Here is a 16,754-nt window from a genome sequence, read left to right on the forward strand (position 1 = left end):
CCTGGCACTCACTATGTAGACCAGGCTGGCCTTGAACTCACAGAGATCCACCTGCCTCTGCCTCCCGAGAGCTGGGATTAAAGGCGTGCGCCACCACGCCCAGTTGAAATATATGTATTTTTAATGAAGTTTTTGGTTTACACACAAAGTAATGACTTCACTGCAGCATCTTCATAGGCAGGATTCGCTACACTTTGCTCTCATTTATCTCCCCAGCGCCCTCCCACGTGCCCATGGCCCCTCTGGCTCGTTCCCTTCCTTCCCACTGGTAGTCCCTCTGCTTTCCTATCATATGTGCTGCATTACCTCTCTATCCCCCCCTTAAGATCTCTTTCTCCCCTCTCATGATCCCCTTTCTAGTTTGTGACAACACACACACACACACACACACACAAATACACACACATAATTTTAAATCTGGGTTCCACATATAAGAGAAAATATGCAGTACTTTTCTTTCTGGGCCAGACTCACTTACCTTAACATAATGAATCCCAGCTCCACCTATTTTCTTCTAAATCGTTTTCATGACTTCGTGTTTTACAGCTATATAAAATTCCATTGTGTATATGTGACACATTTCCTTTATCCATTCATCTGTTGATGGACACCTAGACTGGTTCCATTTCCTGGCTTATCGTGAATATTACAGCAATAAACGTATTCACAAGTGTCTCTGTGGTGTGTCGACTTAGGAGTCCTTTGGGTAAATACCCAGAAGTGGTGTAGCTGGGTCATATGGTAGTTCTATTTCTAGGTTTCTTGAGGACCCTCCATACTGATTTCCACAGTAGCTATACAAGTTTACATTCCCACCAGCAATGGAGTAAGAGTTCCTCTTTCCCCATATGCTTGCCACAAAAATTAGATACATTTTGATCATCACTGCACAGTGTTAAAGTTTCACATTGAAGACAATCACATATAATGAATACTGAGGATAAAGTAAACATCTGGTCAACTCTGTTCTACAATCTACCTACTGACATTCTGGGCCAGATAATGAGGGCATCTGCCCTAAAAACCACAAGATTTTTAGCAGCATCACTGGTCTCTCCCTACTAGATGCCAGTAGCAAACTGCTTTCTTCCAATTTATGACATCCAAAAAGGTCTCCAGATACTTCCAAATATCCCCTAGGGGACAAAATCACCCCCAGGGAAGAACTATCGAGTTAACCTGATTGATGCATATTGCCAAACAGTCCCAGTCCAGTTATGGCGCAGATGTCAAGTAGCTGCTTCAGTCTTCGCTTTTTCCTCCCAGAAGAAAAAACAGCCACAGGTCACTTCCAAGATGCAACCAAATGCTGGCTTCACAGAGACGCAGAGAAGAAATTGCACATGCCAGAATTCTGTTTGTCAGGCTGCCCCAGCTCTTGGCTGTATTCCCATGCTATTCCAAAAAGCCTACTTCCCAAACTTTTGAAAATGCTTTCCACAGCTTTCAAAGCCTGACCTTTAAAGCAGCTTTATCTGGGGAGTCTCTGTGTGTGTGTGTGTGTGTGTGTGTGTGTGTGTGTGTGAGAGAGAGAGAGAGAGAGAGAGAGAAGAGAGAGAGAGAGAGAGAGAGAGAGAGAGAGAGAGATTTATAATTTTCTATTTTCCTCCAAAGGCAAACTACTTATTAAGCCCAAATGCCAACTGAAGGTGGTGGTAATTTGCACACAGATGTCAATGGATCCAAAACAACAGCACACAAGCTCCACCTGCAACTAATTATAGAAACTGAACTTGAACTCTGGCCAGAAGAGAACCCACCCCATCTGTGTTGGCCAATAAAATCACTGTGTTACTTTTCCCCTGTCAACATAGACTTGGTTCTTTAAAACCTCTCAGAATGTTGTATTGGGGCAATTGTATTTATTAGGCAGTGAATGCTTTGAGGGTGATCACACACATCCACCTTTTGCCACCCTAAACAGTGACTCCTGTGTATGAAGTATCTTTGGTGTAGTGAGACTAAAATAATCTATTCACTGAAATAGTCCAAAAATGTTTTTGTTGGTTGCTTCTGTGCTACTGAGATCCCATCACCCAACTGACATGATCCAGAGAGAAAACAGGAAATGGGAATTACCGAGATCTCCCAAGGCCCAGCATGCAAGATTGTTGCTTCTTTTCCTCCTATGAACCAAATCTTTTCAAAGAAAACCTAAGAACAAAAGTCTGTGAGGCTACTAATGTGGTACACACGGTTCATTCTAGGACTGACTGCAAGAGATTACTGAGGCAAAAGACAGTTGACATCTGTGACAAAGATGTAAAGTTTGCTTCAAATCATTCTCCTGCATTCTGGCAAACAAAGAAACTAAATATGGCCCAGCGCCATCTCATCGATCTTCAGAGCCAAAGAACTTCTCACCTGTCTGTCCGTGGAAGGTATTTCAAATTGCACTTGTGTCTAAGTAGGTCATCACCTAAGATTGGATAAAAGTTTTTCCAGCTTTCTGGAAAGGTAGAGAAAAATATGAGTAGCTAAAAAAGACAGCTTCAAGATGAAGAAGATGGACTTTTTTGGTTCTTATATGCTCTGGCATTCCAAGATCCATTGTGATGCTAAAGTATAGAATCAGTCATAAATCCACAAGCCTATGTGACATGGAGAAAACATGTGCAAACACTCAAATCAGAATAAAATGAAAAAACAACTTACACACAGGTGCAACATGTGATTGGATAGAGTGCCCAATCAGCAACAGCTTAAACACCCAGGGCTTCATGTTCTCGAGTGACTGGAGAGCTAGAGCAGGCTATCTGGATGGTGGGGTGTATGGTGTCTCTGCACTTTTCTTGGTCTTTATTTCATGATTAGAATATGGCAGACTCAGGTTCAGGCATCACATTAACACTCAAGACAAGAAGCAGGAAAGAACATTGCTGATGATAATTATAATAATGGTGGTGGTTGGGGGTATTGCAGCAATAGCTTCTTAAAACATAGGTGATTAGTTTAAAATAAAGTTTCATGGTCAGGGAAGATTGGGAAATGGCTGGATGAAAGAAATTTAATGAGTGTTGCTGAATTTCAAGAATTGGAGCATTTCATATGGTAATGTATGGTATCCCTTGGGTCCATCACAATAAAGTATCATAAGCCAAGCAACAGACTTTTACTTACTTACAGTTCTGGAGGCTAGAAGGCCAAGATAGGGGTGTCAGCCAGGCTGGTTCCTTCCAAGGGCTGTCAGGAAAGACTCTATTCCAAGCCTCTGTCCTTTTCTTGACTATAAGATCGCCTTCTCCCTGTGTCTCTTCATATCTTCTCTGCACATGTTTTTAATCTGTGTTCAAATTTCACTTCTTACAAAGATACCAGTCTAACTGGATTAGGGACCATGCTGAAGACTTCATTTCAAGGTGATTACCTCTCTACATGTGTTATCTCCATATAAGGTCACATTCTCAGGTACTGGGGGGTGAGAAATCCAACCTCTTTTAAGGAGGCACAAAATTCTGAATGTATGCATTATGAATTTCTACAACAAATGTTTCTGGTATGTGTGTCTGAAGTTTATTTGACTAGAAAATTCCCTATAGAAAGTATTTTCCTGTACACACTTTGATAATATTGCCTTCAGGAAGCCATAGGTTCTCAAGTTTCTACTAGTAGAAAGAAAGGGGCCCTAAAGAAAGTATAGGGATAAGACAGGTCTATCAAAGTAGTGAGTACATTTGATTTAGCCTATTTTCTATTGCTATAACAAAATACCAGAGGCTGGATATGCTACAAAGAAAACTAGGCTTATTTAGCTCATAGTTCTCAAAATCTAAGAGGATGGTCCTGGCCCCTTCTTGGCTCTTAGAGAGCTCCATTGCAGGTGGCATGGCATTGCAGGAGCATGTGCAAGAAGGACAAATGAAAGAGCCCAAAAAAGACCAAAAGGTGAACAACCTGCCCTCACAGTAACTATCCAGTCCTCGAGAACCAATTCACTCTTTTGAGACCTAATCCAGTCTCAAGAGACCTAACCCCATCCCTGAGAAAAACATTAATCCATTCACAAGGGTGGAACTCCGATGACCTACTAACCTCCTAAAGGCCTCACCACCTTCCAAGACAGAGAGTTGCATTAAGAACTAAGCTTCAAACGGCATGGGGGTGCATGCCTTTAATCCCAGTTCTTGAGAGGCAGAGGCAGGCAGATCTCTGTGAGTTGGAGGCCAGACTGGTCTACAAAGTGAGTTCCAGTCCAGTTGTGGCTACAGGGAGACCCTGCCCCGCCCCCCCCCGAAAAGGAACCAAGCATTTAGCATATTAACTTCTGAGAGAGACAAACTACATTCAAACTATAGCAACATCTAATCCCACTCATAAATCTGAGGGGATTCAGCACTTCAGGGCTCAGCCTTTACCGCACAAAGTGACATCAGCTGAGGGTCACTGTCAGCAGACAACCTGTCATGATGCAGTTGTCTCTCTGCCTTCTTGCTGGGATAAAATAAATACCTATCACTCATTCTCAAATGATACAATTCATCAAATCTGGATATTCACAATCAAATTGAGAATTTCAGAACAGCGTGAAATGGCTCCTGTTGAAGTAGCCCTGTAGCTATACAAATAAAATAATAAATTTTAAAGCTAACAAGGGGCTAGGGAATGTGGCTCAGTTGATAGAATGCTTGCCTAGCATGTACAAAGCTCTGGGTTCAAAACCAGATATGGTGGATTACTCTTACAATCTGAGTACTCAGGAAGTGGAAGCAGAAAGATCAGAAGTTCAAGGTCATCCTCAGGTACCTAGTGATTTCTAGGCCAGCCCTAGGATACATGAAACCCTATCTCAAAAAAAGTAAAATAAAGCTAACAGAAAAGTGACCTCCTCTCAACTTTTTAAGTTTCAAGCTCAAAATAAGAATTAATAAATCATATGTTGAATTGGGATAAAAAAACTCATATATATTGATTTAGAGTTGATTCTTTTCTATAGTGTTAATCCAGAAATAGAAATTGTCACATAACCATTGCTTAAAAGCTGTAACAATCCCCAGACAGGTTTACTTACACTTCTTGGGTTACATTTCCCAATGACCTTGTCCCACTTCTGTACAAGATGAGTAAATATTAGATCTAGTACAGTCTCTCAGTATGTGATGCTATTTATATTCATGCAGAGCCTGGGCAGGCTACGCATAACCTAGGAAGATATCTAAAAATTACTTTCTGTATATCTAATTTGGGAAAGAGGCCATTAAAAGTACAAAGTTAATAGCTGAACAAAATATCCAGGAATTTGAGAAGTCAATAACGTCTATGTCCTAAATTGCAAGATATAAATCTTTATGAAATTGCCACTTCGTAATGTTTTGAGAAGGGTCTTGTTCTGTTGCTCAGGCTGATCTTGAATTCAAATTCAAGCAATCTTTTCACCTTAGCCTCCCAAGTTAGGACTCCCAAGTGTGTACCACAGCACTGGGCTTCTTATAAACCTTCTGAAAAATTATTCTCCTTCTGAACGTCATTGTACTGGTAAATAGAATGAGGCTATGAAGACTAGAAAACACTAGCTCAGCACAATGGTACAGGCCTGTAATTCAAGCACTTGGGAGGCAGATGCAGGAGGATTTGTGCGAGTTTGAAGGCAGTCTGGATTATATAGCAAGTTTCAGGCCAGCTATGGTTACAGGGCAAGATCTTGCATCAGAAAGGAAAGAAGGGAGGGAGAGGGGAAGGGAGGAAGGGAGTGAGGAAAGGAGGGAGGGGGGAGAGAAGAAAAGAAGGAAAGACCTATTATTATTTTTGGAGAAAGCTGAGTCATTTTGCTTCCCTATAGTAGCATTCAGCCCACAGCCCCACAACATCTACCCCAACCCTAGAGGCCACCAAAACGAATAAGGGGCCTGCCTCAAATAGCAGCATAACATTCACTATCAATATTTAACCTCACCTTCCTCAAACTCAGTATACTGCTATGACACTGAGAACATGAGCTGAGAGTTCATGTCACCCAAAGAATAAGGTCCATACAACAGTGTCTCCCCTGCAATTGGCAACAGCACATCATACAGAAAAAGCATGAGTGACAACATAAAGCCAACTCTGCAATCATGCACTCTGCCTTATACACATAAAGATAATTCAAATCCATACACTCTTGATTACACACATAAAAACAACTCACATTGATGCACCCTGCCTGGCTTAACACATAGAGATCACTTTGCATCCATACACTCTGACTTACATACATAAATACAACTCACATCCGTGAACTCCAGCTCTCATACATGATCCCAAATTTCAGAACTGCAATTCTCAGCAGCAGCAAACATATTTATATCTGTGCAGATCTGCACAGATACACAGGACAGAGACACAGGATGAAATATCTATCCAGGTACCTGAGCATCAACCCTTTGCATATAAGAAATTTGGGGTCACCTACAGATGGGCGCCTTGGTTTCTGAACTTCCTCAAGCACAGGGAAGGAGTTCAACATCTCCCTGAGACAGAACCAAGAGGACATCTAAATCCACTACAAAGAAATCAGTGAGTGGAAGCCCTCTATAAATTGCACATAAGGGCAAACATCTGCACCAGTTGGAAATAAGTTTGCAGAACTATGAATTCCATAGCAAAGAGCACACGAGTTTCTTGACATCCACTAGCATGGACCTGCTTCCCATTTTCTCTTCACATAGTGCAGTTCAGACTGCTTTAGAGCATTTGAATTTAGGTTAGTGAGATCTAGTTATCTAAAGTCCCTACAAGAATGGCACTCATAGTTGCAGTCTCTGGTTGTTGTACATTAAAAAAAAACACAAGTAAATATCTCAATTCTTTTGTGTCTCTTTCTTCCATAAAGGGAAATTTTCTTTGCTTTTCTTTTTCCTCTGAAAGGAAAACATAGTAACCTATGGTAAATGGTATTAATATGGTTTAGATAAATGTCTCCAAATGCCCCACTGATAAAGCTTTATCCAACAGTGGTGCTAGTGGGAGATGATGGGGTCTTGTAAGTGGGGTAACTAGAGGCACACCCTTAAAGGGGATCATGAGACCCTTACTTATTACTTGATTACTGACCAGGAGGTGAGCAGTTTGCTTCTTTACATACACTATATCACTGCTGCCCAGATTGCCCACCAGAGGTCCACCTATTGGACTGGAACCTCCAAAACTATGAGCCAAAGCAGACCTTTCTCTTCATAAGTTAGTTATGTCAGGTATTTGTTATATCAGAAAGCTGAGTGTAGTGGTTTGAGTGAAAATGCACCCCATAGCTCCAAGTATTCGAACATTTTGTCTCTAGTTGGTACTGCTATGTTGGAAGGTCTTAGAGGGTGTGGCCATGCTGGAGGAAGCACATCACTGGAGGCAGGCTTACAGAGTTCTTAAGCCTTGCCAGATCACCAGTTGTCCTCTGCTTCCTGTGTCTGCTTAAAGATGTGACAGCTTAGCTTCTGCTCCTACTCCAGCTACCTCTGTCACCATGCCTCCCCAACATGATGGACTCTTGCCCCTTTAGAACCATAAGCTAAATAAATTCTTCCTTTTATAAGTAATTAATATAGTCATTGATACTAGAGAGTGGACTGTAGGCTGTGAAGAACCTGACCCTGTAGGTTTTCAGAAGAATGTGGAAGACTTCGGAAGTCTGAGCTAGAAAAGTGGTTGACTGCTGTAAGCAAAGCTTAACAGGCCATTCTGGTAGGTGCCTGGAAGAAAGCAGTGCTGAGAACAATGTTGTTCCAGAGGAAAATAAGGACTTAAGCAGCAACTGGGATATTGGCAGAGTCTGGCTGGAGTCTGCCCACAGCTAAAAAGCTTGCCTCAGGCTAAGGTGAAAAGCATTGGACACATTTCTTTGGCAGAGGCTATTTCAAGGCAGCCTAACATAGAAATGGTGGTGTGGCTATTAATGATGAATATTATGCAGATCTACAGTGAAAAAGAGAAAATGGGGCAGAAAGAAATGCAGAATGTACAGTTTGGATTGAAAAAGAGCACTAGGAAGATAAATGTTGGAACCAAGGCATGTGCTGAAGGAAAAGATCCCTTTGATAAGGAGATTAAAATGATTAAAGAGAGGCCTAGAGATTTGCACTTAAACAATGGAGAGAGTGCCTCCAGGGAAAGACCACACCCAACTAAGCCTCCTGTTAGGGTTCCAAATAGCAGCAGCTTTCCCCCTCCCCAACAGAGACCTACAGACTCTGCTGAGAAGCAGCCTGCCTTTCCTCTCATCTCCAAAGATAAGATAAGCAGATTCTACCTGATAACCAGAGATTTTAGAAGCTGTTTATTACAACAGCTTTTCTCTTATCTCAAGATGGAAAAAGTAAACACTTCCAGACCCTAATCCTACCTGCTTTTCCTGCTTCCCCCTCCCTGATTTCTCCCCCAAACATTCCCCCCTTCCACACCCTAAAGCCCCCATATATAAAGTCCCAGCTCACAACCCATGGGCTGATATCTTTCCCTGACATCTTTCCCTGCCCTTCCCTGACATCCTTCCCTGACATCCTTCCCTTCCCTGACATCTTTCCCTTCCCCGAGGGAAAGGTGCCCCGTGCGAAATAAATCTGTATCCCGCTGAGAATTCCATCTGTGCCTCGGTGCCTCATCCATCCGCTTGTGCTCTCCATCCGCCACCTCTCCATCCCCACTTTTTAACCTAACACCTCCAACTTGTGAAAGGAAAATGCTGGGGTTTTCTACTAGCAGTAGAGAAAAGCTTCAAAAGTGGACGAAGCAGGCCAGGGTGCATTCCAAACTTGCAGCAAACTTGGCAGTGTCATTCACCTGGCACTGACTTCAGAGGTATGAAAGATACAAGAGTGAAGGGTTCATTAGTTCTTCCTCTGTGGTTTCATAGAGCAGCCGAGGTCAGGCAATGTGCAGCAGGAGTACCCCTGAATAGAAAAGGCCCTAATAGGCCATTGTGTGAAGCTATGAAGGTGAAGCCTGGGTGGCAGTGGAGACCCCAAGAAGACATTTGTGATGCCAGAGTCGTGAGACATCTGCAAAGGAGAGCTGCATACAGGGAGTAGTACCAGCCCAAGAGAGAGATGTATGTTTCACACAGAAAAGTTGGAGTTGCTGAGCCATCTAAGCCCTTTGTAAGTAAAGTCCCAGAAGTCAGAAGTGGAGCTACTGGATTTGGTGTTTGCCTTGCTGGTTTTCGTCTTGTTTTGGTCCCTTATTTCCTCACTATGCCTCTATTCCTCCCTTTTGGAGCGGGAGTGTGTGTTCAGTTCCACTGTATGTTGGGAGTTTGTAATTTGTCTTTTGATTACAGTCAAGAGATTTCCCCGAGTTTCAGATAAAACTTTGGACTGTGAACTTTTGAATAGTATTGAGACTGGTAAAGACTATGAGAACTTTTAAGATTGGACTAAATGCATTTTGCATTTTATATGGTCATGAGCCTATGGGGGTCAGGGAGTGGAATGTGGTAGTTTGAATGGGAATGTCCCCCATAGGCTCCAAGTATTTGAGCATTTTTGTCCCCAGTTGGTGCTGCTGTTTTGGGAGGTCTTAGAAGGTGTGGCCATGCTGGAGGAAGCACATCACTGCGGGCAGGCTTACAGAGTTCTTAAGCTTTGCCAGATCTCCAGTTGGCCTCTGCTTCTTGTGTCTGCTTGAAGGTGTGAGAGGTCAGCTTCTGCTCCTACTCCAGCCACCTCTGCCACCATGCCTCCCTAACATGATGAACTCTTGCCCCTTTAGATCCGTAAGCTAAATAAATTCTTCCTTTTATAAGCTCCCTTGGTCATGGTGTTTCTATCACAGCAACAGAAAAGGAACTAATACACTGATTAACACAGGTGGAAACTAGAAACAGCATCACAACCATTTCTAGGAAAAATAAACTCCTAAATAAGAAGCAAAATCCTAATTAAACTAAATCACATTCTTTAAGATTTATTCATTTTTATTTTATGAGTATGCATGTTTGCCTGATGTATGTATGTGTACCACATGTGTGCCAGAGGCCAGAAGAAGGTATTGGACCCCTGGAACTGGAATTATGGATGGTTGTGAGTCACCATGTGAGTGCTGAAAGCTGAATCCAGGTCCTCTGCAAGAGCAATACTCTTAACCACTGAGTCATCCCTCCAGCCCCTAAATCATATTTTTATTTCGTCCATTAAAACTTCCCTTTCTTTTCATGGAACATGGTCTTGCTGCTATACTAGTGTTCTCTCAGCCCAGCGATCCTTAGATAGATAGTAACCCCAAAGGTAAGAGCTTGGAGCATGGCATGAAATAGACCAAGGCCTTAAAACCCAGCTCTGCCACTTTCCAACTGGGCAAACCTGGACAAATTCTTCATTCACAATACACAGTTTATCTTAAGATAACAAATTGACTAATACTGACCTCAGATGACTGATGCCAGTAACTGAACAGTAACACACAAAGCTCTAAGCATAGCACACACTGTATTATAAACTCTCAACAGCTGCCTGTTGCTTATGGCAGCCGTAATAACAGCAGCAGCAAAGAAAGATGTTTACACTGTTTCCACAAACTTTGTTTTATCTAGGTTCACTTTTGTTCAACTCTTTCTTTTTGTGGTTTTTAAAGATGTATTGAAGAGTCAGAACAAAAACTACATTGACTCCATTTTGATTAGCTTCCCCATTTTGTGAGCTGACTAGAACATTTGCAAGGGCTATGGGTTAGGCAAGCCCGGGCATGTTAGGCAAGCTCAAATGTGTTAAGACCTAATAAGGAATAAACAGGATCCTCTGGCTCCAAAGATTACAGCCAGCACATTCTAATGCCCTGAAGACAGCCCCTACCAATAAGAATTTCCCCTGTACTCAGGATAGGGGGCTGTCCAATCATTTTAAAAGATGCTTGGCGTGCACGGGTTTCTGTGGAATTCCCCAATAAAAGCCCTGGCCTGCTATTGTTTGGGGCCAGGCTCCATTCATTGGCTCCTGGAGTCTGTGCCCGACTGGTCGTTCAAGAATTGGAATGCTTTTCAATAAAATCTTCTAAATTTCAAATTTTGGTGGGTGGCCTCCAATCATTCCCAAACCTCGGACCCAACAGTATTTATTTTTATTTTATGTGTATGTGTGTGTGCCTGCATGTATATATGTGTACCACATGCATGCAGTGCCCAAGGAGTCAAGAAGAGGTGGTTGGATCCCATGGAACTAGAGCTACAAATGGTTTTGAACCACCATGTGGGAACATGAGTCTGTGAACCTGGGTCCTCTGCAAGAGTAGTGAGTACTCTTAACCTGAGCCGTCTCTTTAGCTCCTTGTTTGTTTTTTTTAACCCAGGCTGACCTCAAACTTAAGATGACCTTGAACTCCTGATCCTCCTACCTCTACCTCCCAAGTGCTAGGAATAGCATTCTCCACCACCCCTGGCTAGCTCCACTTTCATGACAAACATAAAAACTCTACAGATAAGGTTAGTAATTTCCCCATATCCTCTCAGAGGAGCAGACCACACTTTCCATTCCCTTCAGCTGTGACACTTCTGGTCCAAAGAATTAAGGAGTCAATGTGTCTTCTTCAGTCTCTTTCCCTGGGATAGGAACTTTCAGTGCCAGGCATCTAAATGCAGAAAGCCTGGATCCTGTACCACTACATGGAGAAGACCTACCCCTAGAGTCACCTGACTTCCTTCATACTTTAGGTAAATAAGAAATATATATCTGATGTGCTAAGCCACTGAGATGTGAGATGTTCTGTTACTCCAGCAGAACCCACCCTATCCTGAGCAATAGATATGCATATACCTCTAAAAGGGATCCTGAGAAAATCCTAAGAGAGAAGAAAAGGTGCTTCCATTTTTTAAAACTTACTTTTTGTCCATCTTTTATTCTTTACCTTGTTGCAGCACAAATCAACAAGATCTTTAAGATGCTTTTACTAAAAACAAAATTTTGTCATTAAAATTTAAATCAACATATTTATTTACTTGATCTCATTCATATATTTTCACAATGTCATAGAAGTCACCTAATACGTTGGCACTGCAGGATATTGTGTAATTTATAAACAAATACACACGTATAAACAGGAATCCATGCTCAAAAATAAGTTCAAGTGCATCATAGGATGAAAGCCGTCTGGGAGCTGTTTGGAGACGACCCTTCAGACTTTTGTCACCTCTTTCATCACTGCGAAACTGCTTTAACCACTTTCAAAAAACTCTACAAAGGAGGGAAACAATGCAGAGCAGAAGGGACATACACATTAGAGAAACAGGCTCACAGGGAGTTCATGAACCAGCAAAGCCAGGGCACGGCAGAAATGCTCACAGAGAGCATTAATTTGATTTAGGAGCGAAGAACAAAGCTTTCTGTTCCAAATGAAAAAAATCACATTTTCCACACGTGAAAACCAGTGCTGGCTCTTGTCAGATAATCAAAGAGGTAAAGTGATTGCTTTCTACACACAGAAAGCGAACAAAGGCAGATTTTTGTACAAGTCAAAAATGTTTCCACAGATGCTTACCTTCAAAGTACTGATAACTAAAGAGTCAGACAGGAGGGACAGCAGACAAGCCGAAGAGAGGCAGAGTGTGTCATTAGGCCAACAGCAAAGACTTGCTGTCAAAGAGTCATTAGTTCAGCCAGGTCAGAATTATCTCAGGTTTCTACAGAAGTGAAATGCTATCTGAGAATTCTTGAGCCAAATGGCGTAGCACCCTCTGCTCCCCCATCTCTTGGCTCTTATCTCCAGGAAAGGGCTGAGATTTAAACACTGGTATATCTGATTCCAAACCACTTATGAAGATAGTAGTGTATAACATAGGATTTGAAAATGGAGACTGACTATGCTGAAAGGCAAACCAAGAAACAAGTGCTGAGGAGACTGACAGTGGGAAGGAAAGGCAAGAGCAAAGGACTGGGCGTGGGAAACCTTTGATATGTGCCGGGAGACCAAGGAAGGAGCAGCAGGTAGCTCAGATGTGGCAGGCAGGGCTGGTTCAAGAAGAGACCAGCCCAGGCCTTCTAGAAGGTGCTGTGGGCTCAGTCAAGGAGGGACACTTTCTTCAGGAGACAGTGAGTGACGCTGAGGGCCTTAAGGAAGAAAATGACCTAACTTCAGGCAGACTCTAGGAAACTAATCTCACTAATCTTGCTACAACATGGAAGACAGAGCAGAGTGTAAGAAGGTGCCTTGTACATAGTTAGGTAATTAATGTTGAATGGATACAGACAGAAGACCAAGTTAAAATGAACCAGGTTTCTCTTACTGGGTACCAAATCCATTCTACTTGATCCTGTTTCCTATTGATTAGTTTGCTTAGATAACAAACTCCACTCATTCTACAAAACAATACTGGTGCTACCACAGCAAGAACAATAGCAAGCAACAAGAGAAATCCGCCCATAGAGGGTGGCCTTTTAATGTGAAGTGTTTACTCTTGCAGAGATTAGCATTCTCCTCTTCTATTCTGAGGGAGGAACGTCTGAGCTGCTGGTGCAACTGCTGAAAAAGAGAACAAGATTAACCACGTGCAAAAGTTGGCAATGAGGAGAGATCCTCCCCCACTTCCGCAACTATGTGAAAGGTCACTGGAATAAGGAGATCATAAGCTATGACATCAATTTCCTGTGCTTTCTTGAGGCATCCAAGTGGCATACATATTAAGCTATAACCTTCTTGCTTTGCTGGTGCCAAACTTCTTGGGGTACAGGTCCTGGAGCCATGTGCAAAGCACCAACTACTCTGTGGGAAAGAGAACGAGAACACCGTGGCAGGTCAGAACCTACCTGGTTTTCTTCATGAGAAACCCTCATCTGCTCCTTGAGGACAGACATCCGAGCTGCCTCTTCTTTCCTCAAGACCCTCTCCTTCTTCAGCTCGGGACTCCAGAAAGTCTTGATGCTGTTCATGGAGGACCCCAGTTTGCTGTCCTTAATGTCGAGTTCTTTCCGTAGAAGATCATTCTCTCGTTGCAGTTCCTTGAGCTGGGCCTGAAGATCTAACATTGTGCTGTCCCTTACCTGCCTCAACATGGAGGGCACCTGGTGATGGTGGTGATGGGATGAGCCACTCAGCCCATGTTGATCCGTGTATGAAAGGACATCTGTGTGGGAAAGTCCTGCCGAAGCAATATTGGGACTGCTCCCCATGGCTGTGACTCGGCCTCCATACACAGCTCGATTTGTGGCCCTGCCCAAAGTCATGGTGCCCTTTGGGTAAGTTGTTGATGCCACCCCCTCATGATCACTCAAGTACATGGGTCCAGACGTAGCATAGGCTGCATTAAGGGACTGGATATTCTCCATAGACAGAGTCTTGCCTGTTCCTCCCCCTCCCCCACTACTTGTTCTTCGGTGACCCAAACGAGGCGATCTTGGCAAACGAGGGGATCTGGAAGGGCTACCTTCCAGATTGCTGATTGTTCTTGCACTTCCATACATCTTTCTTCTGTGAGGCGGTACCACTGAAAGAAGAAATGCTACTCAGTCAGGGTTTGAGCAGTATTTCTGCCGCTGGCCGGAAATGTCACTGCATTCTTAGCACAGTCTGCACCAGGAAACAGCTTCAATCAGAGATCTGCAAAGTGGGGAAAAAAAGGATAATTAAAACCAATCTTCTTGAGAACTCAACTGTAACTGCATCATATCTTAAAATATATGCATAGTGGTGGTAGAGTGCTTGCCTAGCACTCACAAGGTCCTAGGTTCAATCCCGAGCACTGCAAACAAGCACAGAGCACAGATAGATTAGACAGATAGATGATGATAGATAGATAGATGATAGATATAGATAGATAGATAGATAGATAGATAGATAGATAGATAGATGATAGATAGATAGATGATAGATAGGTAGATAGATAGATAGATAGATAGATAATAGATAGATAATATATAAAGTGGCATCCAAAAAATGATACCAAAACATTTGTTTTTTACAATTTTTCATTTATTTATCTTTATTTTATGTATATAAGTATTTTTCGTGCATCTATGGTAAATGCCCCCATATCATGTAATGGCCACAGAGGCCAGAAGAGGGCATCAGATCCCCTGGAACCGGAGCTATAAACAGTTGTTAGCCACCATGTGGGTGTTGGGAACCAAACCCAGGTACTCTACAAGAGCAGCCAGTGCTCTTAACCACTGAGTCATCTCTCCAGCTCTCAAAACATTTCTTACTACATGTAAACTTTTAAAGTACATTTTCCCACCCTGACCCCCAAAAAAGTCAAAGTTCTCAAAGCCAAAAGGAAATTCTTTTTTCCTTAGGAAAATGAAGGTCTCCCTCTTGATTTGTGCTGTTAGGTTTCAATTTCCAAACACTTCATGCAATTCCTCCATTGTGGATGCCTAAGTAATAAACTATTCCATCCTTGAGGGCATGGCCCTCATACACACATAGCTCGATACCCAAAAATCACATTGCACTTTCTCCTCCTGTACCCATTACATCTATCGGTACCCGCCATAGACTACCAGGCTGAGAACTCTTCTCAACACAACCCTCTGGATGCTTCCTGCCATTCATCTGGCATTGACACATGAGTTGGACCCCCCTGGCCATCTCAGAGCTATAAGCAATACAGGATCCAGCCAGCAAGACACCTGTACATATAGCCAGACTCTCAAGGCTCTCACCAAAAGAAACAACAACCTTCCTGTCTCTTTCCCCTTCACACACATCTTCCAGGCTGGTCATTTGAGAGTCTTTTCAGTGTTAAGTTGACCTTAATCTTCCTATTAACCTCTTCCCAGCAATACAGGAGAATAGTGCAGCAGGTTAGAGATCCTGGTCCCCTAACCCCTAAAGAAAAGTAAGAGCGGCTCTCTGTCATAGAGATTCAAGTACAACACATCTCTTACGAAGCTGAGGCCACAGGATTACAATTACGTTTCAGTGCTGGGACTCAAACAGCCTTAATGGAGTGCATCATGGCCTCTTGCTATTTTTCTTTAGAAATCTTTAGTGTGTTTTGTTTTCCTTCAGCTTTGTGATGATAAGAGAACAGATTCTGAAGAAAAACAAACTGAGGCCAAAACCTCCAGTGTAGCACAGACCTTGGTGATTTCTTAAAAAAAAAACTGTCATGAACTTCTACTCTTCAATAGATAAAATGAAAATAAATAAAGTCTAAATGCAACATAACCATAGTGTTATAAACATGTAAGATGGTGTTTATAAAATGCCTAGTTGTTGGGGCTGGAGAGATGGCTCAATGGTTAAGAGCACTGGCTGCTCACGCAGAAGACCTGGGTTCGATTCCCAGCACCCACATGGCAGCTAACAATCATCCATAACTCCAGTTCCAGGGGACCCAATGCCCTTTTCTGACCTCCGTGGGCATCGCATGACATGGGTACACTTACATACATGTAAACACTCATACACATAAAAATATATATAATAAAATATGGGCTGGAGAGATGCAGAGCAGCACTGGCTGCTCATGCAGAAGACCCAAATTCAACTCCTAGCACCTACATGGCAGCTAACAACCGTCCATAACTCTAGTTCCAGTTCCTCTTCTGACCTCCACAGGCATTGCATTACACAGGTGCACTTACATATATGCAGGCAATACTCATGTACAAAAAATAAAAATAATAAAATATTTTAAATGCCTTGTCGCTACCTACCATGGTCAATAAATAGTTTTTTTTTAAACAAGTAAGTAAATAAATAAATAGATTTTGTTTGTACTATCTCAACAAGATTAAAAACATAGCAACGACTACTATCCTCAGGCCTCTTGGGGTAAGTCTACAGCGCAGCTCTCCGCGCCGGGACTCCCTAAGCCTCATTCACCCTTCCACACCACCCCCCACCCCCCTGCCTCCCCG

At 42.6% G+C, this 16,754-nt stretch overlaps 1 protein-coding gene across 17 annotated transcripts in view; it reads right to left on the reverse strand.

Moving 5' to 3' along the window:
* Erc2 (ELKS/RAB6-interacting/CAST family member 2) overlaps positions 1-16,754 on the reverse strand; it is a 1,070,830-nt gene that overhangs the window by 995,621 nt on the left and 58,455 nt on the right. For all 17 annotated transcript variants that reach the window (XR_001872873.2, XR_003846883.1, XR_003846882.1 and 14 more), the window contains exon 2: positions 13,698-14,487. Coding sequence is in view for 14 of the 17 variants with exons in the window: in XM_008851846.3 (XP_008850068.1) it covers positions 13,698-14,351 (654 nt within the window). In the remaining 3 variants the exon portion in view is untranslated. The remainder of the gene's footprint in view (positions 1-13,697; positions 14,488-16,754) is intronic.

The sequence above is a fragment of the Nannospalax galili genome, unplaced genomic scaffold, assembly GCF_000622305.1.
Source record: "Nannospalax galili isolate Female #2095 unplaced genomic scaffold, S.galili_v1.0 scaffold485, whole genome shotgun sequence".
NCBI lineage: Eukaryota > Metazoa > Chordata > Mammalia > Rodentia > Spalacidae > Nannospalax > Nannospalax galili.